Source organism: Lygodium microphyllum, chromosome 24 (assembly GCF_053477565.2).
Source record: "Lygodium microphyllum isolate KBCC chromosome 24, Lygodium_microphyllum_v1.1.10, whole genome shotgun sequence".
NCBI classification, from domain to species: Eukaryota; Viridiplantae; Streptophyta; class Polypodiopsida; order Schizaeales; family Lygodiaceae; genus Lygodium; species Lygodium microphyllum.
The window spans coordinates 120,966,972-120,992,676 of NC_141158.1; the positions used below are offsets into that span (position 1 = coordinate 120,966,972).

The following is a 25,705-nucleotide window of genomic DNA, read 5'->3' on the forward strand; positions in this document are numbered from 1 at the left end:
CACACATGTGCACATGTACTCTCATGAAAGCATTTGCCAAGTAACATTCAAGGGGGGTAGGGGATGTGAAATATGTTTGGACCTTTTGGCTAAGTTTAGGATGATTTTGGGGCATTGGGCATCACCGAACCTATAACCATCAAGGAAGGTTTTTTTTTGAAATAAGTTGGAGCTTTTTGCTATGCGGGAGGGGGACTTGAAATAGGTTTGGACCCTTTGGCTAGGTTTGAGATGATTTCAGGGATTCAGGCACATCACCAAACCTACAACCATCAAGGGGGGGGATTTGAAATAGGTTTGAAGCTTTTGGCTAAGTTTAAGATGATTTTGGGGCTTTAGTCATAACCAAACCTATAGCCAAAATAATAAAATAATATAGATTGTGTCAACTTGCAAGCCTGCAACAGGAGAGAGAGAGAGAGAGAGAGAGAGAGAGAGAGAGAGTTTCATGAAAGCATTTGTCAAATCACGTTCGAAAGGGGAAGTTTAAAATAGGTTTGGAGTTTTTGGCTAGGTTTGGGATGATTTTGGGGCTTCGAACATCACCGAACCTGCAACCGAAATAATAAAGTAGTATGGAAGCATAGATAAAGTATTATATCTCATGTTATTTTTCTTGAATGGAACGCTTTTAATTGGGCTTCAGCTCAAATTGTGCTCCTTAAACCCTCCGGAGGGTTAATTGAGCTTCATGGCCAATTGTGTATCCTGAGGGTTATCCGCACCAACAGAGTTGCTGAATCGCAAGGACTGTGAGCTCAAAACCTGCCATTGGTTTGGCGGTTTTGCTGCCGACCGAGCTGCCACTCGTTGATCGTTTTAGAGGTTTTAATCCAAAATTCAACTCTCTAGCACTTTGTGTATATAACAGCAGGACCATATCTAATGATGAAATTGTTACAGCAGGTCGTCCCGCGCCTTAGAAGAGTGGTTGTGACGAGAGGCTTCGTTGTCGTCGTACCTTGATTAACTCTCATATGAAGGGACAACCGGTGCAAATCGAGGTTTCCGACAAGGCATTCCAACTGGTAAGTTGCGTTATCGCTTCTCCAACGCACATCGGAACTCGTTTGAAATAAACTAGACAGGAGATGAGTTTCGCCATGGTTAGCTCAAATGCAAAACTTCAATTGCTTACCACTGACATGATAACGTGCACTGTGCTGGAGATGTTCTATTAATGGGGTGTGCTTTTCGCACAAGCCTCTAACGCAATGGATAAACTCCGTCGAAAAAGTATATCTATAGTCCTTTCTTGCCAGGCCGGTCAGGATCAGTAGTTCCCTCCAAGGTTAGTCCTTAATTGATGTATAAGGCTAGCATGTAAGTATTGGAGGAATACTTGATGACCTGCATACCATTGCTTCACATTGATATGTTTTTGGTGCAGCCTAAAGGTTAAGATAAACATACAATTTGGAGAACGTGCAGCAGAAAAAGTGAAGAATGGCTTATAGAATGCCTAGCTAAAGATTCTACTTAGCCTATCTAAGGGCCCAACTAGATTAGGAGCCAAAGATCCTAGCTCCACTAGCCTAAGAATCCTACTTGGGATAGTTAGCCTAACTAGCCCAGGGATAGTTAGCTTGACTAGTCTAAGAATCCTAATGAATGACCAGCCTAAGGATAGGACCACCATCAAATCATGAATCAAGTAGGCTATTACGAGAGGAAATCACAAGGCATTATCCATCCAATACTAATACAGTTTACAAACCATAAATGTCTTTGCTTTAATTTTCGACAACGAGTCATGAATATGACGAGAGGTTGAGATAAATTGTAAATCCAAGACTCTAGTCACAAGTAATTTCCAAGATTCAATTTTATTTCCTAGATTGAAGACATGTACAATAGATTTAAAAAAAAGCTAGCTACAATGATAGATCATGATTCATGGATCATAGAATAGCAAGTCACAAGTGCCAAGTGGCAAGTACAAAAAGGAGTAGATAGTAGACACAAAAAGAAACTTAAGGCTAAGACGCAAGGTGAGTTGTGTATAATGCGAAGGCTTCATGAAGAGACTTAGGCATTGTAAAAGGAGTAAATAATATAGAGATATAGGTAGAGGCAAGGGAAGGGAAAGAAAAGGAGGTAAAGGAAGATAAAATAGAAATAGAGCTGTAGGGGATAAGACACGAGGAAGAGGAGGATGTAGAGGTAGAGTCTAGAGATAAGTGGATGGAGGAGAGAGAGAAGTAGAGGAGCTTGTAAGAGAGAGGTAGAAGAAGAGGTGGTAAGTGAGGTGTAGATAGAGGTCAATGAGGAGAAAGAGGAAAAGAGTAGAGTAGAAAATAAATTTTCTTTGAATGCCGACTTCGCAAAAAGAAAAAAAAGGCAAAACTTGGACGGATCATACATGTTCGACAAGTCTAGATGAATCGTACTATATGGATCTATCTTGCTGAGAAAACACTTTTTCAGTTTTCACACTTCAGTTAGGGTTTCGCACTAATAGTTCCAAAAAGGGTTGGTGTCCTCATTTTGGTCATTTCATTAGTGGGCGCCCACTCAATGGTGCGCCATCCTAGATAGTTTAGGCCTATAAATATGCCATCACTTCATTCATTCTTGATCTCCTTGGTCATTCATCATCTCCTTTTCTTTTGTTACTTCAATACTCTTCCCTCTTCACAACACTGTTGCCCATACCCCTACCGGAGGATATTGCTATTCGTGGCTACCCCTTTCTCTTCTCCTTTGGGCACCCTGTTCCCTTCACCCTTTAGGCTACGTTTGGAGGCTCCATTCTTGTTGGTGACATCATTTGACAGCTAGTGACACTCTCTTCCACTTGGCAGCATGAGATTGCTTCCATTTGGGTCCTCTCCACTTGGCATCACTCTTACAAGCTGTTGGCATCACTTCAATATTGTCTACATTTTCGTTTTCAGCCTGGATTCTCTCTCTCTTACTTGGCATCAGCTTCCTCATCCTTGGCATTAGCTTCTTCAGGCCCTACTTTTGTGCTTGCTGCCCCGGAGACACTCTATTCATTTGGTGTCTAGTGTCAGCATTTGGGCTACTCTCCTTCCATTTGATAGCTCAGTGCTGTAGCAGCAAAGAAATGCGTTTCTTTGAGTTTGAAACTTACGATACATTTCTTAAAATAAGAAATGTTTTTGAGAGTAAAAAATGTGATTAAAAAAAAGGGGGGGGGGACCTAAAAACTGCTAGGCAATGTTAAACATGATCATGATGATGAGTAATGACTCGTGAGGACTCAAAATTTTGGATGACAGATATATTTTTTTTGGGATTTTGTTTAGTTATTGGACTCTGTCAATCTAGCATCTATCCTTGTCTTGGGAGTTGATTATTATATGACTTTAGTCTCATTTGTGAGTTACTTATAATATATTATGATTCATTTTGGATTTTGACATTTTGTTAGTTTGTTTTGGAATGAGAATCATGATTTTGCAACTTGACTTAGTCCATATTGTACATGAGCTATTTACACGTTTATTTCAATTTTCTTTTTGTGATATGTATGAATCATAATGTTTGAGGTTTGAACCATAGTATAGCTTGTCTAAAGACTAACTTTGACGAGGTCAATAATGGATCATGGATATGTGATGTATTATTCTTGATTGACTCTCATGTATTATCACTCAAGCTCGATTGGCCTTTCTTTGTTCAAGAGAGTTCCATAGAGGTTTAAAACCTCTTTTCCTAGTTAAAACCACTAAAAAATCCCTATATGAAAAAAAGCCGCATTTCTTATTTTAGCCCCTTTTGAAAGAAACTTACGAAACACGTTTCCGATGTTTTGTTTCTAAACGTTTTTGATATTTTTGGCTACTGTGCAGCTCACACACACTCTGGGATTTGTGTTTGTTGCCTAGACCATCTTCCTAGCATCTGAGTATTGCACTTTACTCCCTCGAAAGCAGGTGATCATCTTCCTCATCTTTGAGGGCATCTCAAGATTGCAATTCGCTCCCTTGGTAGCTGTCCTTCACCTTCCAGTGATTACTTCGAAATCCCATTGATTAAAGAATTGGGTTTTGCTCCCTTCACTGTGTAGATTTCCCACGGGTGCTATTACTTGATTCACTATGACTTGAAGCTGATGACTAGCAAAAGAAAATAGGGTGAGCAGCCAAATAATATAATTTTTGTGTATGTTGAGGCCAAAGAAAACGAATTTAGGCAAAAGCCCCAAAATCTGAGTGCTTTGGAGGTGAAATTGGGCAAAAGGCCCAAAAAGAAATTTGATAAAATTATTACCTATTTAATGCCGAATGTCATGTCTCAAGGTGGATTGAGCCTCGATTTTGATGATATGGGATGAATTTCAGAAAAGCCCCAAATTTTCAAAAGAAATTTGAGTGAAATTGAGCTTAAATGTTGAAAAGCGTCAATTTTTTTCAAGAAATTGAAGAGAAATTCAAATAATTTTTGTGTAATCTTCACTTGAAGGACGTCAAATGTCGTGTTCAATAATGAATTGAGCCTCGATATTGATGAAAAATGCCGAATTTTTGAAAAGCCCCAAATTTTTGTATGAAACTTTAGCAAAAATCGGCCAATTCAATGAAAAGTCCCAAATTTTTGTGTGTGATTGATGATAAAATTTTTCGATTTGATAATGATTTTGGGTCAAACCCCAATTTTTTTTTGGATTTGGGAATAAATTGTGTGACATTTGGGCGAAGGCCCAAAATTATGCTTGAGAGAAGGGCTGAGTGTGAACAGGGGCTTCCAGCTTTTTAAGAGGTAACAAAAGAAAATTATTTTTAAAATGAAATTGTAACCTTTTGCGTGTTGGGTGCTTTTCGGTTAAAGGCGAAACAATATGGTGGTTTTGTTGGTGATGTGGAGGTAGTGGGAGGTTCTCGTAACATATCGGCAAGGCAGGCAAGATTGTTGGCAGGTCCACGCATCAGGGAAATATGAGTTGGCACATGGTCGACAGCTTTTGTGTGAGGACTTTGAAGGCAGTGACTACAACGCATGGATTGTTGGCGGCTAGTAACTAGCGTGTCGGTGATGAGGCGTTGTGTTCGTTAGTCCTGTCACCTTTGCGGCTTGTATGGCAGATTGATTGTCTTTGTGAAGGTGATGATAGGGCATCAACACGATGTGCAATAAGGGGTGAGATATTCGCCAAGGGATCTGTTGTTTGATGTAGTGCAGAAGGGGTTGTTGATAATATTACAGGTGCATAAATAGAGCTTTTGGCAAACTACCAATCAACAAAGACGGTGGCACAATGTTGGCGTAAGAGATGTAGGGCGGAGCCTTGAGCCAATGATTGGTGGAGTACACGAAGATGGCGGTACAAAGTACAATCACCAATGAGAGAATTAGAGTCGGCATGAGAGCAATGGCTCGAGGGATAGTTGGCTAAGTGGAAGGAGCTCAATAGCAACAGCTAGTGGCAATGCCGTGCAGCGATGGCGAGGGTAATGAAGGTAGTGGCTTTGATACCATTGTTGGCCCAAGTGTAAAGTAATTGCACGACTAATTGTAAGAGAATAAAAGATAATCAATGAATTGATTGATGCACAATAATTCAATCACTAAAATAGAGGTGATGTATTGATGAGAGAGGAAGAGAATACAGTACGAAAGGCAATCAAAATGAATAATGCCACACTTATGTTCTAATGAGGCATGGATCGTCTTTAAATAATAAAATAAAACCCTAGTGGCTTAACCGTCATAGGTAACCCTAATAGAAACCCTAACCTTAGTGTCACTTAGTGCTTAGGATACTAGGGGAAACAATGGCATTTAATGATAGTTTAAATGCCTAGGGAGTCTAAACTATGGATTAAAGGGCATCAATGCGTAGCCCATAAGATGGCCTAAAGGTGAGATGGGCTATCACCTTTGGGATTTGCAAGCTTAAAGGTTATTCATAGCCATGATATTATATTCCATGATTAAAAGATGTATATGAGACTAGAGTAGGTGATTGAGGTACATAGGATAATCTTTTACGAAGAGCCTCTTGTTATTGTCCAGTTTGCTTCAATTAGATAGCCTACTGTAGTTGCCAATGATGTAATGGCCCAAGATCTACTTGTTGTGTAGGATCATGATGTTGGATAGAGAGGATAGGTTATAAAGGCCCTGTATTAGCTTTGAGATGCTGGACTAGAGCGTGATTGCCTCTTGGTTGTTTTGAGCCCTCTATGCATTATGTCATGGTGACAGATGTTGGTGAGCCTTTCACTTACAATAAGGCTATGCACAAAGGTGATAGTCACTCTTGGGAGAGGGCCACGCAGTCTAAGTATGATTCACTATAGAAAACTGTACATGGGATTTGGTTCCCTTGGCCAATGGGAAATATGCATTGCCATGTAAGATGTACAAGCTAAAGAGTATCCTTGGTCGCCCAAGCCAACATATAAGGCCAGATTGGTTACTAAGGGTTTTAAACAGAAAAATGGAGTTGATTTTGATGAAATATTCTCTTTTGATCAAGATGACTATGCTATGGTTGATATTGGCCTTGGTTGCGTAGATGGATTTGAACTTGTACTAAATGGATGTGAAAATGACTTGTCTTTATGGGAACTTGCATGAGGACATTTATATGTAGCAGCCTAAGGGCTTTGAGGAAAAGGGCATGGAACACTTAGCGTGCAAGTGGAAGAAAAGTCTTTATGGACTTAAGCAGGCACCTAGGGAATGGTATCATAAGTTTGATATCTTTATGCATTCATAGGGTTACTCCCATAGTAAAATGGGTTTGTGTCTTTACATGAAGAATGCCTGTGATGATAGCCTTATTCTTTTGGTGCTATATGCTAATGATATGTTGATTGTTGGGAGTGCTCATGATAAGTTGGATGCTTTGACGACTTAGCTTAAGAAGAGCTTTGAGATAAAGGACATGAAACATACCTCTCATATGCTTGGTATGTGTATTATGTGCAATCACTCTAAAGGACTCCTCTACTTGTCATAGGAGGAGTACATTCATGAAGTCCTTGAGCGGTTTCATATACAGGGTGGTAAGCCTATTGGCTGCCCATTACCTTCTCATGTAAAGGTAGGTTAGACAGATTGTCCCTAGTTAGATGATAAGAAGGTCAAGATAGCCAAGATCCCATATGCATTCGTGGTGGGCAGCTTGATGTATGCCATGGTAGCCACTAGACTTGACATAGCACTTGTTGTGGGAGTTGTGGCTCGTTATATGACAACACATGATAGGTGACATTGGGACGGTGTGAAGGGTATTATGAGACACCTTAAGGGCACTACAAATATATGCATTTTGTTATGGTGGCCATGATACTGGAGTGGTGGGCTACACAGAATCTGATTATGTAAGACATGCAAATAGTAGGAAGTCCATCTCTAGTTATGCCTTTACATTTGCTGGAGGTGCTATTGCTTGGATGTCCAAGGTGTAGAAATACATGGCCTTGTCTATTACTGAGATCAGGGTGGTTTCGTGCGTTTAGTAAGATATGATTCATTTGTGAACTAGTGCGGTACAGAATGTCATGGACATGCCATGATTCAGTGTACGGATTAATTCTTGCTCATGCCATATGAATTCACACCCCATGCAAACGTATCCTTAACATGACATCCTCGAGCCAACCATGTGAGCCCACCCTTGCCATGTCATCATAGAACCTTCTAGAAGTAGAAGATATGCCATGTCATTGTCTACATCATCGATGATTTCATCATGAAATATTCTAGAAGATCTTTAGTTGCCCTCCAACACCTATAAAAGAAGGGGCTCGCCATAGAACTTCTCAATCTTGCCAATGCCATTCTTGGGAGCTCAAGGAGTCAAAACCTCCAAGTAAGTAACTTCAAGTTTCAATTTTAGTTTTTGTCTAGTCATGGTATCTAGTCTTGTCTTGTTTTCCATTATACTCCTGTTGTCTTGTCACCTTGTAATCTCATAGTACAAGATCTTGTCTAGTACTGTCTTGTATCTTGTTCATCCCTATTGAGGGAGATCTTGTAATTCTGATATCTTGTATCCATACCTACGGTCTCAGGTTGTGGGATCCTACATATCCTATTAAGTCCTGTTGTAAGTCTAGTCTCTCGAGCACAGTCTAGTGGTCCCATAACAGTTTGGCAAGACTACTTTCTAGCCCTATTGAGCACCATGGAGGCGACTCTTAAAAGAATCGTGGCCTCCCTTCAAAACCTTCAATAACAAAATTCAAGACTTGAATGAATGACAAGCGGAACTTCAAATAGAACGCCCTATGCATCTAGGCCCTGCGCTTCAAGAGATGCAAGACTAGATTTGAGACTTGCAGAACAATAGAGGAAGTGATCAAATGATTCCGCGTGTTTGTTAACCCCCAACAAGAAAGCCCAAGATTAGTATGCCAGAGAAGTTCAATGGTAACTGTTCAAAGTTCAGGGGATTCTTGCAACAAGTAAAGCTCTATATTCACATGCAATCAGATAGGTATCCAAATGATGCTTCCAAGGTGGGATTCATTGGGACTTTGCTTTGTGGTCAAGCTTTATCATGGTTCGCTCCAATCTTGGAAAAAAATATGCGAGTACTTTACAACTATGAGGCATTTCTTTGCAAGCTCACTTTTACATTTGGAGATGCAGACACTGGTCGAGTAGCAGAAATAAAACTTCGGAAGCTACGACAAGGTAACCGCCCTGTCTTTGCTTATGAGTCTGCAACCTTACTTGGCATGAGGAGTATTTTATCAGCCAATTCAGATGGGGTCTTTGAGATGATATCAAGGACCTCATGCTTACTATGTTCGAGGCAAAAACACTCAATGATTATATCATGCAAGCCATCCAGTGTGATAATAGATTGTTTGAGAGGAAGCAAGAGAAGTGAGAAGAATTAAGGCCCCGCCAATGGAACTCAGCCCCAATTAGAGAAGAAACCAAGCTTGAATCGATGCAGATAGATAATACCAAATTCCAACCCTTGACCCCACAAGAAAAGCAAAGACGAAGAGAAAATCATCCATGTCTATATTGTGGAACCTGGATACATCGTCCTAAATTGCCCAAATAAGAGGGCAAGAATCCCAAGAGTTGTTGCAACCATCGTCGAGCAGGAAAATGAGGATATTTGGTTGTAAATGAGATTGTACAATCGGACCTTGATATAAGAAAGGGTCTCTTGATCCCAGCCACACCCACGGAAACTTTTCTTGTCACAGTCCAAATGATCCCGTTGAGAAATATTCTTTTTCTCAAAGCTCTGATTGACTTTGGGGCCTCCGTATGTTTCATTGATGATGGCTTTGTGAATAGATACCAGATTCTAGTACTCCAAAATATTGATCATGCACCAATTGAAGTCGTGGATGGAAGACCTCTAGCATTCGGAGATATTATCAAGGAAACCGGACCGCTCATAGTAACTCTTGGCGATCACAAATCTCGCGTATGTCATATCCAGTTCCACAAATGCAATCATTCTTGGGATGCCTTGGCTAAAGAAACACAACCCAGAAATTGATTGGGTTAATCAAAAGATTACACGTCATGAAAATCAAGGAAAGTCGATATATCTAGGAGCCAAAGCCTTTATGCACATAGCAAGGAAGGAACCAACCTACATGATATATCATATACCAACTCAAGAATCTAGTAAGGATGAGTCAGTTAAGCTACCAAGCCAATATCAAGAATTCCAAGATGTCTTTGAAAAAAAGAATGCAGATCTCTTGCACGAACACAACTCATATGATTGTGCTATAGAACTCCATGAGGGGGCTCTACCACCTTTTGGAACCATCTATAGGCTATCCTTTGATGAACTAGTTGAACTACGTACGAACATTGATGAGGGCTTAGCCAAGGGATATTGGGCACTCAAAGTCTCCTATTGGAGCCCCAATTCTGTTTGTGAAGAAGAAAGACAGGTCACTTTGAATGTGTGTGGATTATTGAGGACTCAACAAGATAACAATCAAGAATTGATACCCTTTGTGATTGATACTAGAGCTCTTGGAATACCTTGGAAAAGCCCAGATCTTTACAAAGATTGATGTATGAGGGGCTTACAATCTTGTACGAATCAGAGAAGGAGACAAATGGAAGATAGCCTTCCGTGGAAGGTATGGTTACTTCGAGTATGTTGTTATGCCATTCGGTCTTACCAATGTTTCTGCAGTGTTTCAACATATGATGGATGATATCTTTCGAGAGCCTCTAGATGATTTTGTAGTTATGTACTTGAATGATATCTTGACATTCTCAAAAGATCCAAAGGAGCATGAGTACCATGTAAAATTAGTTTTGGAAAAGGTTATAGAAAAATGACTATATGCAAAACTTGAGAAGTGTTTTTTCCATCAAACAGAAGTGAAATTCTTGGGGTACAATATCTCCCAGAGAGGAATCTTCATGGACCCCAAGAAGATCAAGACTATTCTTGACTGACAGACACCCACATGTATTCGCGATGTCTAATGTTTCCTTGGCTTTGCCAACTTCTACAGGATATTCATCAAGGATTACTCAAAAATAGTCACACCTCTTACCAGACTCATAGGAAACTCAAAGTTCTCATGGACCCCAAAAGTTGAGAAGGCCTTCTATACCTTGAAGACCGCTTTTACCACTGCCCCAATCCTACTCCACCCAGATCCTACCAAGCGATTTTTCTTGGAGACCGATGCATCAGACTATGCCTTAGGAGCCATCTTATCCCAGCATGGAGGTGATGGTCATATGCATCCAGTGGCATTCCACTCAAGGAAGTTCTCCCCTCCAGAGATAAACTATGAGATCCATAACAAAGAACTCCTTGCCATTGTAGATGCCTTTGATATTTGGCGTCATTATCTAGAGGGTGCAATCATAAAGTTATTGTCTATACAGATTACAAAAATCTAGAATACGTTATGACAACCCGCATCATCAATTAAAGACAATCCTATTGGAGTAACTTTGAAACCAGCCTTCCTTCTCGGATAGGGTGGTTTAACCTGATTAAGCACTTAATTACAGCAATCAGCAAATGAACATAAACTGAAATGCTCACTTTACCTTCATAAACTTGGACAATGGACACCCTGTTGGCCCCAAAACTGGCGCCCCTTTCGGTATTTCTTTGATTTCAATTGCTAATGGATGAATTACAAGCCGAGATTTCACGATCTCCTTGGTTGATTCAAAAGCCCCTTGCTATTCCAATAATCAGCAAAGCATTCGGGCAAATTGCCCCTTGATTTTCACCCAGGACTTGCTCTAATGGAACCCCAACTGGTCAAATGCTGCCCCAAGTTCACAATAGATGGGCTGGTATCTAAAATCCTCACAATTCCACGAATTTCCGGTGCTGATTTCAGTGTACAATGCCTTTGACTGATGGCACGAGTCCCAAGGTGGCTGCTAAACCCTAATTACTGCTGTAATTTAGGGTTTACAATAGTAAACTCTCTGCTGTCCACCAAATTTGGCAGTACTCTGCTACTACCAATGGCTGAGAATTACTAAGAATGCTTGAGCATAGACTGGAGGAGATGAGAGAATGCTGTAGAGAGAGAGAAAATCAGTTGAAATGTATCTTTTGATTCATAGCTCTGATGACAAATCTGATGGCACCAACAGCTTCAAAAGGGGGGTAAAACAGTAGCTTGGCTGGTGAGCCCTCCTCTTCTACCGCCGCCTCTCTTGAGGCGGAAGAGAAAACCTGCTGCTCCCTGTCCTGTCGCGGCGCGCGATCAATCATGGCCGCCTCTCAGAGTCAAATCTGATCACCTCCTCTCCCTCCACCAAGCTCAGAATGGCTGCAATTCAGCTTTCACCACCCTCCAACAGCCTTCTCCCTAGTTGCATGGGAAAGTTTTGCCAAGTGGCAGCCTTCCTAATGCATTTTCAGCCATTAAAATTCATTTTTCAGAATTAATTAATTCTGAAAATTAATTTCATCCCTTTTGACCCTGCCCAAAATTAAACATGCCCATCTGTAATGAAATTGGCTAGGCCATTTGCAACTTGGAGTGGTTTCCAACCTCTGTTGACCCTTAGACTAGCATTAATTAATTAATCAATGCTAGTCCCTAGTATCACCACTGACACTTAATGGCCAAACAATTGTCCTAGGTTCCAACTTGGCATCAACTGACCACCAAAACCCAGTTGGCATAACTTAACACAACTTTTGCCTTTAACACCCACATCCTCGGGGTCCTTGGCCTGTTCCCATGAAATAACTGCCATGTGCATCACATGTGCTAAACAACCTTGCACATTTGATTAATAACTTAATCAAATGTTACTAGCAAGATTAAAGCATCTCAAAATTTCACGTCCCTGTGACAAACTTCTTATCTAGGTTTAACTTTGTCATTACCTATCACCTAGGACGCCAACAATGCCAATCAAATGCTTTATCAAGAACATCGTACTTGGCATCTAAGAAGGGAGAAGAAGCTTTTGATCAACAATAAGTAATACTACTCAAGCCAGAGCACCTCTAGCAAGTAGCCATCTCTAGTTGTCACCAAGACAACCGTACTTTGATCCAGTTAATCCATGAAGCCTTGCTGCATGATGATTTGGTGAACAATGTCAAGAGAAAAAATCAAGAGGGAAAAGGAAAGGAAGTTTGTGAGTTTCAGGAAAGTAATGGATTGTTATACTATAAGGATCTACTTTACATCCTTTCAGGAAAGTCGAGACTCTAGGTATTCCAACAGTGCCATGACACCCGAGTAGGACACTTTGAAGTTAATAAGACCTTAGAGTTTATTTCAAGAGATTTTTGGCGGCTCCAGATGTGGAAATAAGTTAAGGAGTATATAAAATCATGTGATATCTGCAACAGTGCCAAGGTACCTCGTTACAACCGCATGATCTCTTGCATCCTTGCTCGTTCTAGCAAGAGATTGGTCTTCTCTGTCCATGGATTTTGTAACAGATTTTCCCAAATCAAATAAATATGACTCGATTCTTGTTGTGGTAGATAGGTTCACAAAAATTGTAAACGCCCCGAACAACGTAGTATGCTTAACAATTATGATATTCGCTTGTTTTCGAGATTTAATATAAAAGAGAATGAACACTTAAAGTTGAAAATGAAAATTACTCACAAAATTACAGCCATAAAAATGTGAAAGTAATGGAGACAAGATTGAGGGTTGAAGATGGGCAACCCCCCCCGAAGGAATGTATTTCTGCTCAACCCAAGTCCCTCAGGGAAGAACTCAGTTACAATCAACCTGAGAGTGAGAAGAAGTAATTCTCACTCTCACAAGATCATGCAAAGATGTACAAACACACACGCATTATCTATTATGCAATGATAAGAATTGATTTCTTTACAGTATGAGAGAAGAAAAAAGGGGAAATCAGCCTTCTCCATCGTTGAACAGTAGTACATGGATAGGGCTTGCTTCTTGTTGCTAAAATGGAAGAAAGAGCTTGAAAAGGAGGTGCTGTAATGAATTTACAGGCTTGCTGTCCTGTAAAACAGCAGTGATAGAAGAGGGAATATGGAGGAATTTGATAATGGAGAAGTGGGGCATGATGATGGGGATGGATGATTCTTCATGTCAAGTCTTCATGGCAGCTTTGACATGAAGAATCTTGGTGATGCAAATCACATTCTTGGTATGCGAATACTCAGAGATAGATCAAAAGGATTGTCCTATCTATCTCAGTAGGAGTATATCTCCAAGGTTTTGCAGCATTTCAATATGGAGGGGGGAAAAACGATTGGGGTTTCATTGCCTCCATATGTGAAACTTAGTGTAGAGGACAGTTCTACATTTGATAATGAGAAGACTGAAATGGCCAAGATACCATATGCTTTAGCTGTTGGCAGTTTGATGTATGCTATGGTTGCTACACGTCCTGACATTGCCTTTGCAGTGGGAGTGGTTAGCAGATACATGGCGAATCTTGGCAAGAAGCATTGGGATGCAGTGAAAGGTATTATTAGATACTGCAAAGGCACAGAGGAGTTGTGCATGTGCTTTGGAAAGCAGAAGGCATCTGTTGTTGGCTTTACGGATGCAGACTATGCTGGTTATGCAGATTGTAGAAAGTCCACTTTTGGGTATGTGTTTACTTTCACAAGAGAAGCAGTCTCTTGGATCTCCAGGCTACAAAAGTGTGTTGCATTGTCTACTACAGAGGCAGAGTATGTGACTGCCATTGAGGCATGCAAGGAGGCTTTATGGCTTTCACGTCTGGTGGGAGAGCTTGGCATCACACAGTTACCTGTTCTCCATTGTGATAGTCAGAGTGCTATCATGCTAGCACAGAATCTTGTCTTTCATGCAAAGACAAAGCACATACAGGTGAAGTACCACTTCATTAGAGATGTACTTGACAACAAGAGCATTGAGCTTGTCAAAATGCATACAGATGATAATCCTGCAGACCTTCTCACGAAGGGTCTTCTAGCAGAACGGTTTGCTCATTGCCGATAGATGATGGGAGTTAGATAGATATATGTATTTCAGAATTGTATATACCTAGACTTAGCTGATTCTTTTCTCCTCTTAAGGCACATTGCCTTTAGGTGGGAGGTTGTTGGAAATAAAGGCCCTCCTGAAATGTGCTTGGGTGTGAACACACCCTTAGCACTTATACTAACACATATATATCTATCTAAAAACCTTAAGGTACACACTCGTCATTGTACCTAAAATCGTGCACACTCTCTGCTTTGCTCTCTCCCACTCTCTGCGTCTCTTCACGCCTAAGGAACTCTTATTTTCTCGATCTTCGTACCTAACCTGTCACTACATTTGAAACCCTAGAATAAGTAGAAGCAACCTCCATAGCGCATTGCAGCGGTCGTGAGGAGGTTGTGGCGCCTAATGATTCTTCTTTTGCTCGATAGTGTTAGCAGAGTATTTGTCAGCTCATGTGTGAGTCTGAGCTTGATCTGGGCTGGGCATTTTTATTAGGTATTTTAGGTATTTTTCTGGTGTGGCATTTTATGCCATTGGGGCATTTTTATGCACCAGTCGGCCAGCATTAATGCTGTCCGACCAGCATTATTGCTCCCCACTTTTTCAGCCTATTTATACTCAGTGGCTCCTCCTCAGTCAGTCACTTCATCTTCACCATCTGCAGACTCTGTGGAGAGAGGAGCCAGTGCCAGTGCCCACACAGCCAGTGACTCACTGTTGTATGCGACTGTCTCGTGTTCAGATATATGGATTCCATTTCCCGTGCATACATCTGAGTTCTCATCTGTATCGTGTTCTTTGTCTTGTGTTTCAGCAGTTTATTTCAGCATATGTTTATGCTTCCACCGCTGCTCCACTTCTGACATGGTATCAGTTTTCAGGATTTGTGTTTCTGCTGTGTTTTCTTGCTGATTTCAGGACTGTTTAGTACCCCTGCTGATCTGACGATTGCTGTTGCAGCCAGGCGACCTGTTTTGGGGCTGTTTTCAGCCTGCGTTTTTTGCAGTTTTGCCATCGCCTGCTACCTCCGCACCCTCTGCTGCCTACGCACCCTCTGCTGCCTGCGTTTTTCATCTGCAGCTGCTGGCGACAGTTTTCTACCTGTTTTCTCCAGTTTACAGCCTGGGTTTTGCTGATTCAGCATCTCTCGTGGCTGGGTGGCTGCCGTTTTCTCTGTTTTTGGCAGTTTTTGACTGATTTTTTGACTTTTTGCAGCAGATTTTGTCTTCTATTGATCAGATTTTGGGTTCTATTGCATGTGAACTCTCATTTTCTGTAGTCTGTGCTTGTGTTTTGGCTGTGTTTCCTCTCTAAATTCCATCTCTTCTCTACTTCTCTTCTTATCCTCTCCATATGGCTCCTCCGTGCACTTCCACTGATGATAAGTTACATGGACCTGATTATCTCACATGGAGTGCTGTCATGAAAGCTTGGTTTGTGCATCTTGTCGGGACGGTCCTCTACAAGCTCCCCCCGGAGTTTGATGGAGTGGCCAATGCTTTGCGGGCGCAGACATCATCGACTCCTGTCAGTTTTACACATATGACCTCGATGCTTCTTGAGCATGAGGCATCCTTGAGATTACAGGGGCGGCTTCCGGCACATTATGGAGGTGAGGCTTATGTAGCTTCAGAGAGGGGTGACGGGAAGAAGAAGTCGAAGGCCCAGTGTTACCACTGTGGCAAGAAGGGACATTTGCGGAAGGACTGCAAGAAGTTAGCGGCTTCCAGGAAGAAGGAGCAGAAGACGAAGCGGGATGTTGACTCTACCGATGAGTCCTCTCCTTCATCAGACTCCGACTCCGATCCTCCGACCAAGCTGAAGTCCAAGGCGCGGAAGGGATCCTCTTCTTTGGATCGCGGGAAGGGCTTAGTGGCCCCTTCCTCGGCTGCTTTCTAGTGGTGGTGATGAGGTCATCCCTCACGACTCTCTTGTGCCAGAGAGGGAGTGTGAGCGGGTGTTCAGATGGGGCAGCCGCGCCTCATCTATATTTTTATACAGGTGCACAGGTTCCAGAGAGGGACGTCCCTGACGCATCGACTTCAGTCTGGCGGAATCAAATCCTGGAGCTGGGATTGACATCCAGGTTCATGCTGAGCTGGTTATCTGACAGAGAGCGGGAGGCTTTCGTCTAGAGCTCACATGAGGGGACACTTTGGCGGTCTGGCCAAAGGTGGGGAATCCATGGTCACCTATGTTCAGAGGCATTTTTGACAGGCTGGTCTTGTATGCTACTGCGAGACATTGGTGATGGACACAGAGACATGCTATGATCTTCTCTATTTTCAAGTGTTTGGTACGATCGACATCGACATCAGGTTCTCTCCGAGGCACCTTGGTGGTGGCTTGATCACCCACTGCTTGGGTATCCATGGTTCTACTTGGTGGTTCTCTGTTGTATAGTTTATGATCCCTTTTCATTGTACTATTGTATTGTATCAGATCACCCATGATCTGAGAGAGGGTGTTAGCAGAGTATTTGTCAGCTCATGTGTGAGTCTGAGCTTGATCTGGGCTGGGCATTTTTATTAGGTATTTTAGGTATTTTTCTGGTGTGGCATTTTATGCCATTGGGGCATTTTTATGCACCAGTCGGCCAGCATTAATGCTGTCCGACCAGCATTAATGCTGTCCGACCAGCATTATTGCTCCCCACTTTTTCAGCCTATTTATACTCAGTGGCTCCTCCTCAGTCAGTCACTTCATCTTCACCATCTGCAGACTCTGTGGAGAGAGGAGCCAGTGCCAGTGCCCACACAGCCAGTGACTCACTGTTGTATGCGACTGTCTCGTGTTCAGATATATGGATTCCATTTCCCGTGCATACATCTGAGTTCTCATCTGTATCGTGTTCTTTGTCTTGTGTTTCAGCAGTTTATTTCAGCACATGTTTATGCTTCCACCGCTGCTCCACTTCTGACAGATAGGGCTTAGTGCGCATTGGATGCGTCTTATTGCCTTGAATGTAAAAATTTGAAAGCTGGTGCATAATAAATTGTGGCCCAGATGGGAGAGGTGGCAACACAAGTACCTAGGGGTAGATCCGTGTACTCTGGCAGTGTATGGAGCAAAGGTCCATGTTGGCAAGCATTGGTGGAGTCTAGTGATGCTAGAAGAGAAGCACCCAAAGGTCTGTCCATCTTCGTGTGGAGAAGTTATAGCACCAGAGTATAATCTTGTAAAAGGGAGGGTGGGAGAGAGAGGAAGAGGAGGATACCTCTGTCTCCCTGTGATGTAGTGGAAAGGGAGAAGTTAGTAGATGATGTTGAATATGCAACGTGTCTTTGCCTTCTTTGATGCAGATGATCTTCGTGGCTCAATGAGCGCCTTTGGCTCCAATACCATATCAAAAAATGACTAAGAACTTAGAGAGACAATAGGGTTTGCAAAGAGAAACACAGTGTGTACGGCAAATATTGAGAGAGAAGAGAAACTTAGAAATGCAAGAAGAACACGGTGATGATGCACTGAATCATGCTATGAGAAGAAAATCTGATATAGTGGAGTAGAAGCTTAGAAGATAATTGCATTGTCCTGTCTGACTCAGGTTGCAACATTTGTGGGGAATCAACACAGTGAAGGGAGTGAAACATAGTCCTTTGGGCAGTGGGCTATCGGAGTAATCACTGGAAGGAGAAGGACAATTGTTGAGGGAGTGAAGCGTAGTCCTCAAATGCCCAGGAGATGGCGTGGGCAGCAAACACGAATCTGAGAGTGTGTTGGAGTTGTCAAACACAAGGAGAGTAGTCTAGATGCTGACACTAGGTGTTGGATGATGACGCTAGATGTGGAGGATGTCCCCAGATTGTGAAATGCAAATACTAGGAGCTTAAGATGTTCATGCCAGGTGCCTGAAGACCGTTACTTGGAAGAAGAGTGTTGACGCCAAGCTGGAAATGATGACGCTAGGCACGGGGAAGGCCTCCAGACAGCCAAATGTAGATGGTGACTTTGTGTGGAGATGGAGGATGTTTACGCCAAGCTGATGGAAGATGATGCTAGGTGGAGAAGACCCAAATGCAAGCAGATTGATGCTGCCAAGTGGGAGAGAGAAGTCGCGAGCTGTCAAATAATGATGCCAGCAAGGTGGAGCCTCTAGACGCAGCTTGAAAAGTGATGGGAATAGGGCGCTTGAAGGAGAAGAGGAAGGTTGGCCATGCAAACTGCGATGTCCTCCCGTAGGGGTATGGGCAATAGTGGTGTGGAGAGAGAAGAGTGTCAGAGTGATGAAGAGGAGTGAAGAACGACTGAAGTGGTTCAAGAATGAATGAAGTGACAGCCTATTTATAGGCATAAGTTGTCTAGGGTGGCGCACCATTGAGTGGGCGCCCAATGACGAAAATGACCAAAATGTGGACACCAGTCCTTTTTCGGGTTGTTAATGTGAAACCCTAATTGAAGTGTGGAAACTGAAGAAGTGGTTTCTCAACACACTCTACTCTCTTGCTTCAGCTCACACACACTCACTATCTCTTGTTTTCTCTCCTTTATAGCTGGTGCCGTTTTTGACAAGAACTCCGCTAATTTGAGTAGAATGTTGAATACAAAGCGGACTGATTAAGTCCTTGCATACAGCTTGAAGTGTCAATGGGGGCAATGGACTAGGCTGATGACAAAGAACACACTAGAGGATGGAGAATGCCTATTGGATGATGGAGAGAGTGCATTGATGGTGCGAGAATGGCCATGCAGGGTCATTCAGTAGGAGTCCTATTAGAAACATATAGAACGATCGGTGGTGAATAAGGCCTGCTTCTTTCTTCTAGATGATTGAGGCTTTGATCTTCAGTCTTCTTTGTGATCTTGACAGCTGGGACATTTTTCCCTGTCGGTGTCATCAGACCTATTGAGCCGAATTGCAATGTATGGTGTAGATGCTTCACATACGCAGAAGAAGGCCCGAACAGTGCAAAACATTTAATCTGCAGTCTTCACGACAAATCTGCACAAAAGAGCAAGTAGAGTGTGGTCTCCTCTTTGTAGAAACTTTGGGTCCTCTCTTTCGGTAATGATACCATGCGCAGCAGAGGAACATCATGAATTCGGAGAGAAAAGGGAAGAGAGAGACTGATATAAACACAGAAAATAGAAGGAAAGAAACGCGCTGATCTGAATAGAATGCTGAAGCCTGAATAAGAAGTGGATGGACTAGTCCTTGCATGCAGCCCGAAGCGTCATTGCAGACACCGCATTAGGTTTGATAGAGAATTCATCAGATGACAGAGAGTGCTGAACCTTGCAAATTGCTGAAAAGAATGAATTATCAGCCAAGTGAGGACTTCCTTTGACAGGCTGTCCATCCAAAACTGGCCGTTCTGATACAAGAATATGCAGGAAATCTGGCTGACTTTGCCAGCATAAATCAGGCAAAAGCCTGGATTGCCATCCTTGTAGTGAGCACAATAAGTCCTTGTAGTGAGCACAATAAGTGGGTAGCCTGAAAATTGGAATGCACAACGGAAAATAACATGCTGCTAGTGTGAACACACACCTAAACAGGCTAGAACTATAATGCAAGGGTTCCACCTTTGTCAAGACACATAAAATGACAGATGGCTGAAATGTCAGAGCTCCTAATGTCCTCGTCGTCTGACTCGGATTGAGGCTCACAGCCAGGAGACGACTGTGCATGACACAAATGTCCACTAACAATATCCCCATGTTGGAGCGGCACAAAAAGCAAAGAATGGATATTGCTGCATTTGAGTGGCTGTGGGTCCTGGGACGGGGTGTGATGGGGATACCCAACACAACCATCCCAAGAGAGGCAGGTGTACTAACCTGTAGGTAGGTGTGATATATGGTGTGTATAGGTGGCATTCCTATCAATGGAGTTTTATCAGGGTGCAAAGTAGCATGCATTTGTGGCTAAGCAACATGTGGAACTAAGAATGACAATAAGCTTTGAGAGGAATTGGAAAGTAAATCTTGAACTTGCTTCTCCTTTATTTTGGGTCATTGGGGATTTGGTCTAGTGCGTGCCTCATTAGATGAGCCATCCTGTTTATGCTGCCTTAAACCTGTGAGCAGACTTGCATTGTGGGTTTCTTGATGCAATGCATTCTTTTGAGGGTTGGGGAGTTGGCAATGTCAACCTTTTGTTGTTAGAAAGAAAAGTGTATCAACTTGAAGAGCATAATCATGTCCTCTCAAGTTCATATCAGATTTGATACCTCTCTATACAACTTAAGTGCATTTTATGGACCGAGAGGGATCATCTTTTTTAAACAATTTATAGTGATGTCCATTGTTATGGTGTGCAGGCGAAAGAATGGGTCAAAAATATGACTGGTGGAAAAGAATCTGAAAATGAAGATATGGAAGATTTCGAAGGAAGGTTTGATGTACGACCAGCAAGGTGCATACAGTTTCCTTTTTGTCTCTTTGCATTTCAAGTTCTCTCCTCAATTCTGTAAAGCCCACTGCACAACGATATTCCCACAATGCAGACCTGCATGCAATTGTCACAAAGTAGAGCATGGCATTTTGTCACAAGTTTGGGTGTGCTTCTGTCTGTTTGTTGGCCCTTTTTCCCTGATGTGAATGTGCCATTTGTCTCTGACTTTGAAATATGCAGGTTGGGTTTGGGCGCAAAGTATGTTTCTCATAGTCAAGTTGCCAGCACCATGAACCCTGTCGAGAAAAAGCTTCGAGCAAAACTAGGTGCCTCGAAACTGGAGAATTCTGCTCCTCTTCCACGCAAATCATCAAGCACTGGAAAGTCAGCCTTGCCGGAGCAGAATGATAACGAGTTGGAGGACGAAGAAGATGGTAAAACATCTGTTTTCAACAGGAAGCAGCCCAGTTCGAGTGCTCGCTTGATATGGTTGGAATCATCATCATCAAATGGAAAGAAGAAAAGGAAGAGAGGTCAAGCTAAATAGGCATTCTTTTGCTGCTTTCAAGGTGGCTCTGTGGAAAAGCAAAGCCGTGATAGCAGGCCAAATATCCTCGCATATATATCTTGCTGCTTCTCAAGGGACAGTGGGTGGCCATGGTGGAAAGCGTGTTTACTAATCTTATTTACATGCATGAAAGCAGTGTTCATTTTGCAGGAGTTGAGCTTTGTTGGTTTTGGTATCCGGGGGAGGAGCCCTGTTATATCCTATTGGTCCGTTCAATAGGAACAGGGCTTGTGAAAGTACGTGGGTTCTGTATTCATTTGGCAAGTCCTTGTGTTGATACTTGTCTAAAGAATTACCTTACTACTTCGTGTGTGTTTTCTTTCGAACACGCACAAAGCCAAGCACGCTTCTGGTGATTTATTTGTATTATTGTTTGTTTCTAGACTCCATGAGGTGGCAGCGACAGTGCATAGCTGTATAGACCCACCCGAGTCTTACAATTTTGTACATGACTGATCCTGGCATCGCTCACTTTTGTCATGATATTTCTGAATTCTCAATGTGGTTGAAAGCAGTGAGCGCCCTTTGTGGTTTACATTTGCCAAATATTTTAGCCTTAGAAGGTTAGTTAAAAGAAGTATCAATAGAAGTTCTAAGCGATGATTACAAAATTTTGATTTGTTTCAAGAAGTTCGCTCTCTATGACCATAAATCCACGTGATCTAGATTGGCGTAGAATGTACAATGTTTGCAGCTTCAATGGTAAACTTTAATTCGGACTTCAATGCATATAAATGTTTTACCCTCCCATTGAAATAGCATTGTCTAAAAGATGATAGATAGGTGAAACAAGGAGAAAACTAGATTCCGGCCAGCCAGCTGTATTAACAAGGAATATGTATGTTGCATTTAAATCTCATAAATTTATCATAAGATCACATTTTTTATGCTCAAAAAATTGAATCTAGCACATGGCAATTTGAGAGAGAGAGAGAGGGGGGGGGGGGGGGGGCTAATTGATCTCATAAAAGTAGTAGACCCAATTATAAAGTTTTATAGGCTTATAGCAATACCTTTTGACCCATAACATCTAGGGTAAAATGCAAGAGCTTGGTCACACAAGTAAGCTACAAAATATCAAGTACACCTTTCTTTGGGGCAAAGGCCCCAACAACAAGAAGGTGCAACCTTCTACCACTTCCCTAATCTTGAAGTAAGGTTTAACCATGTAAAACTCCTCGTTCAATTGTGACTTCTTACAAGGAAAAAGATTAGGGTAAGAGGTTATGCTTTTTATTGTCGTGGTTTTGACCTCAAATGAGTTGAAATATTGCAAGAAGAGAAATTAAAAAAAACTACAATCATTTTGGGGAACATTAGCTAAAGGATCCAACTCAAAGAGTAGAAAATGTTAGGATTGATTGGGTTTAGAAGGTTCTATAGAAACTTGAGTAATAGTGATAGCTTCATCTTCATCCTCTACTTCTTTTACCTAGCTAGCATGATTTTGTTCTTCCTTATTTAACTTTATGAAGCATTGGGCTTTCTTTTGCCTGATGTGACTACCATAATGACACTTTGATCTTCTGGTTGACTTTCCAATATGAAAAGCGACACTTTGTTTGTGAGAATATTGCTTGTGGAGGCTTGTTCCTCATATGCTAAATACTCATTGTTAACATAGCCATCTTGTCTTTGTTACATCACTCTAAAGGTGTAAGTTGATGCACTAAAGAATTGAATGTAAGCAAGATGGTCCTTTTGTTTCTCATTGTAATCCATTTTTAAATTATAAAATAAGCTTTTAAAATGCATTTGAGTTTTGTATCTTAATTCCAAATACACCTTCCAAATTACTCTAATTTTATTATGTTATCAAGCTAAGGCTGATGTGTTGGATGAGACAATAAGTAAGCCCTTGACCAATGAGATCCATTGTTTGTTGATTTTTGTTTTTCCAAGCCTTCAATTCAAGACCTTTTGTTCGAGACTTGTTGTTGGAGATAACACCCCATAGGTCTTCTAGTGCAAGCAATAGTTGCATCTTTGGAAATTTGGTCCTTGAAAAATTTTCCACAAATGTAAGGGTGCTTGTTGATGGTGCAATAATGAGAAGGAAGCAAGGCTAATGAAGAAAGGCTTTCTATTCAAAGATAATAGGAAGTTCTAGGATGGTCTTTGGTAGGCATGTGAAAGACTCTTGTGAAGAGGCAAAGTTTTGAAAACTAAATATTAATAGTCATTAAGAATGTTATCTTTTTTGAAGATAAACATAATAAGGTTTTGGAGCTACACACCATAAGTTATGGGTAGATGTCATAGTTTCAAGTTTCACAACTTAAGGAGAAGAATAGAGAGCTCCTTGCTTTAGATGTGATGGTAGAGGTGTGGTGGGGAAGGGTATGAAGGTACCTGTGTGTGTTGGTGAGTTTAGTGATTGTGCATTCTTCTCCACTTTCCTCTTCTTCTTTGCTTTTGACTTCTACTTTTGATAAACATGAGGATAGTAGTATATGAGAAGTATAGTATGGCACTAATGTGCGATTAAAAAATGAATCCTACTCTAATACCATATTGGTAGAAGGAACACACAGAGAGAGAGAGAGAGAGAGAGAGAGAGAGAGAGAGAGAGAGAGAGAGAGAGAGAGAGAGAGAGAGAGAGAGAGAGAGAGAGAGAGAGAGAGAGAGAGAGAGAGAGAGAGAGAGAGAGAGAGAGTGTGTGTGTGTGTGTGAGTGAGTGAGTGAGTGAGTGAGTGAGTGAGTGAGTGAAAGTTGTATTAATGTCTACAAAAGGCCAAATCAACCTATGAGACAAAAATATACATTTGAAGTTCAAGGGACTTTCATGTTTCCCAAGTAGAATAAATAAATTGTAATCTAAAAGGAAATATCTAGCTAGGAAACAACAGATGACTAAAAAGTACTAAAAAAGCATTAGGGATCTAATCCAATGTGGAACTACTCTAGGGATTAGCATCATCCCAAGATCTCTTTCCTGGGTGTATCCATCATGGATAGGCTAAAGTGTCAAGGGCCATGGGGGTGTGCTTTGTCTAAGGTGGCTCCTTGTGATGGAGCCATGAGTCCATTTGGGGTATGCTATGAGGTGTTAGATATATGTACAAATGTGAAAAAGTCAGCAAGCATGTGTTGTGAATCCCCACCATACTTCCCTTGAGTAAGAGGTGATCTCTAATTGGCATTGCTTCAAAAGGAAAAGTCTAAGGCACTGATCTTAAAAGTCCATCACCCTAGAAAGTTGTATGAATCCCTCTTAGAACAAATAGTGGAAGTACCCTCTAATCTCATAGTTTATTAGGCACTTGCATATGTAGTGCTCCTTAGTCTCTAGCCCAAGCTGGTAGATTCAACCCTCTAGGGGAAGGGAATATGCTCCATAACAATTAGTCTCTATCCATAACTAGTGCGAGGATATGTGCAATAGAGCAATGGCACGTGGTACTCCAGGGGACAAGTATGTGCCCATGTATCTTAGCTAAATCACAAAACCATCATGGGATACATGTAGAAGATGCTTTCGCTAGAAATCCTTGTCTCTAGATCTTGGGTAGGTAAACCAAGTCTTGGATGTATGTAGTTGAATAATATCCATCTTGATGATCCTACTGATCTCCTCATGTCTGCACAATCTAACAATATAGTCTGCTATCTCATTAATGTATAGCTTAAAGAGAAAGGGGACAACCCCACTTCACTCTAATAGTGTTGATGATATCCTTGAACATCCCTCCTAGAGCTTGGACCTGGACTCATACAATACTAGGACATCCTGCTGCACCTTAATAGTGACTCCCAACTCCTTTAGTCTCTGCATGAGCATGCTTTGTAGCATTATATCAAAAGCTTTGCAGAAGTCCACAAGGCAAAAACATATCTCTCTCCTTTATACTTTACCTTCCTTAATGATGGCTTGACGTTTGAGGATGTTTTCAAGTGTGGAATAACCTCTCCTGAAACCTACCTAAGCACATGCCCGATGTTGGTGTATCTTTGCCCATTTGCTCAACTCATGCTCTAGTACATATACTTAAAGCTTGGCTAGCATGTGGGAGTTCATAAAAAAGCTAAGGATCTACATTAGCAACTATGGGAGATAGAATGATAGACAATGAGATATCTACAGCCATTACCTAATGGAGGATTTATATAACGCCTCATCATTTTGAGGCAAAAACCCTCACTTGATGAGATGGAACAAATTCTTAAAGATGAAGATCAAAGGCAAGCAACTATGAAGAACATTCATAATGGTAGCTCTACAAGTACCTCTACAAGCAGAACTAACAAAGCCCTATTTTTAGCAAAAGGAAGAGGAAGATTCAACACCCAAAGAGGAAGAGGAAGGCATCAATCAAACCAATTGAACCATAACAGTGACTAACAATCTCATGAAGATAACCATTCTTCTTATGGTGGTAGGGAAAGAGGTAGAGGTAAAGGCTATAATAACTCGATAAAATATTATTGTTTTTCAAA

At 41.6% G+C, this 25,705-nt stretch overlaps 1 protein-coding gene across 2 annotated transcripts; it reads left to right on the top strand.

Moving 5' to 3' along the window:
- Positions 1-621: 621 nt before the first annotated feature.
- LOC148015588 (pre-mRNA-splicing factor CWC22-like protein (DUF3245)) lies at positions 622-21,722 on the top strand. 2 transcript variants are annotated; one of them, XM_087665378.1, is made up of 4 exons: positions 622-825; positions 904-1,028; positions 20,627-20,721; positions 20,941-21,722. In XM_087665378.1, the coding sequence occupies exons 2-4, from the start codon at positions 978-980 to the stop codon at positions 21,245-21,247; spliced, it is 453 nt and encodes a 150-aa protein (XP_087521504.1). In that variant the 5' UTR covers positions 622-825; positions 904-977; the 3' UTR covers positions 21,248-21,722. The 2 variants fall into 2 exon arrangements, with proteins under 2 accessions (XP_087521504.1, XP_087521503.1); XM_087665377.1 differs by having other exon boundaries at positions 907-1,028.
- Positions 21,723-25,705: the final 3,983 nt, after the last annotated feature.

Excerpts from the sequence above, each read along its gene's own strand:
- LOC148015588 (XM_087665378.1), top strand. The coding sequence starts at position 978 with ATGAAGGGACAACCGGTGCAAATCGAGGTTTCCGACAAGGCATTCCAA. Across the intron at positions 1,029-20,626 it reads CCGACAAGGCATTCCAACTG|GCGAAAGAATGGGTCAAAAA; the intron begins GTAAGTTGCGTT and ends TATGGTGTGCAG. Across the intron at positions 20,722-20,940 it reads TTTGATGTACGACCAGCAAG|GTTGGGTTTGGGCGCAAAGT; the intron begins GTGCATACAGTT and ends TGAAATATGCAG.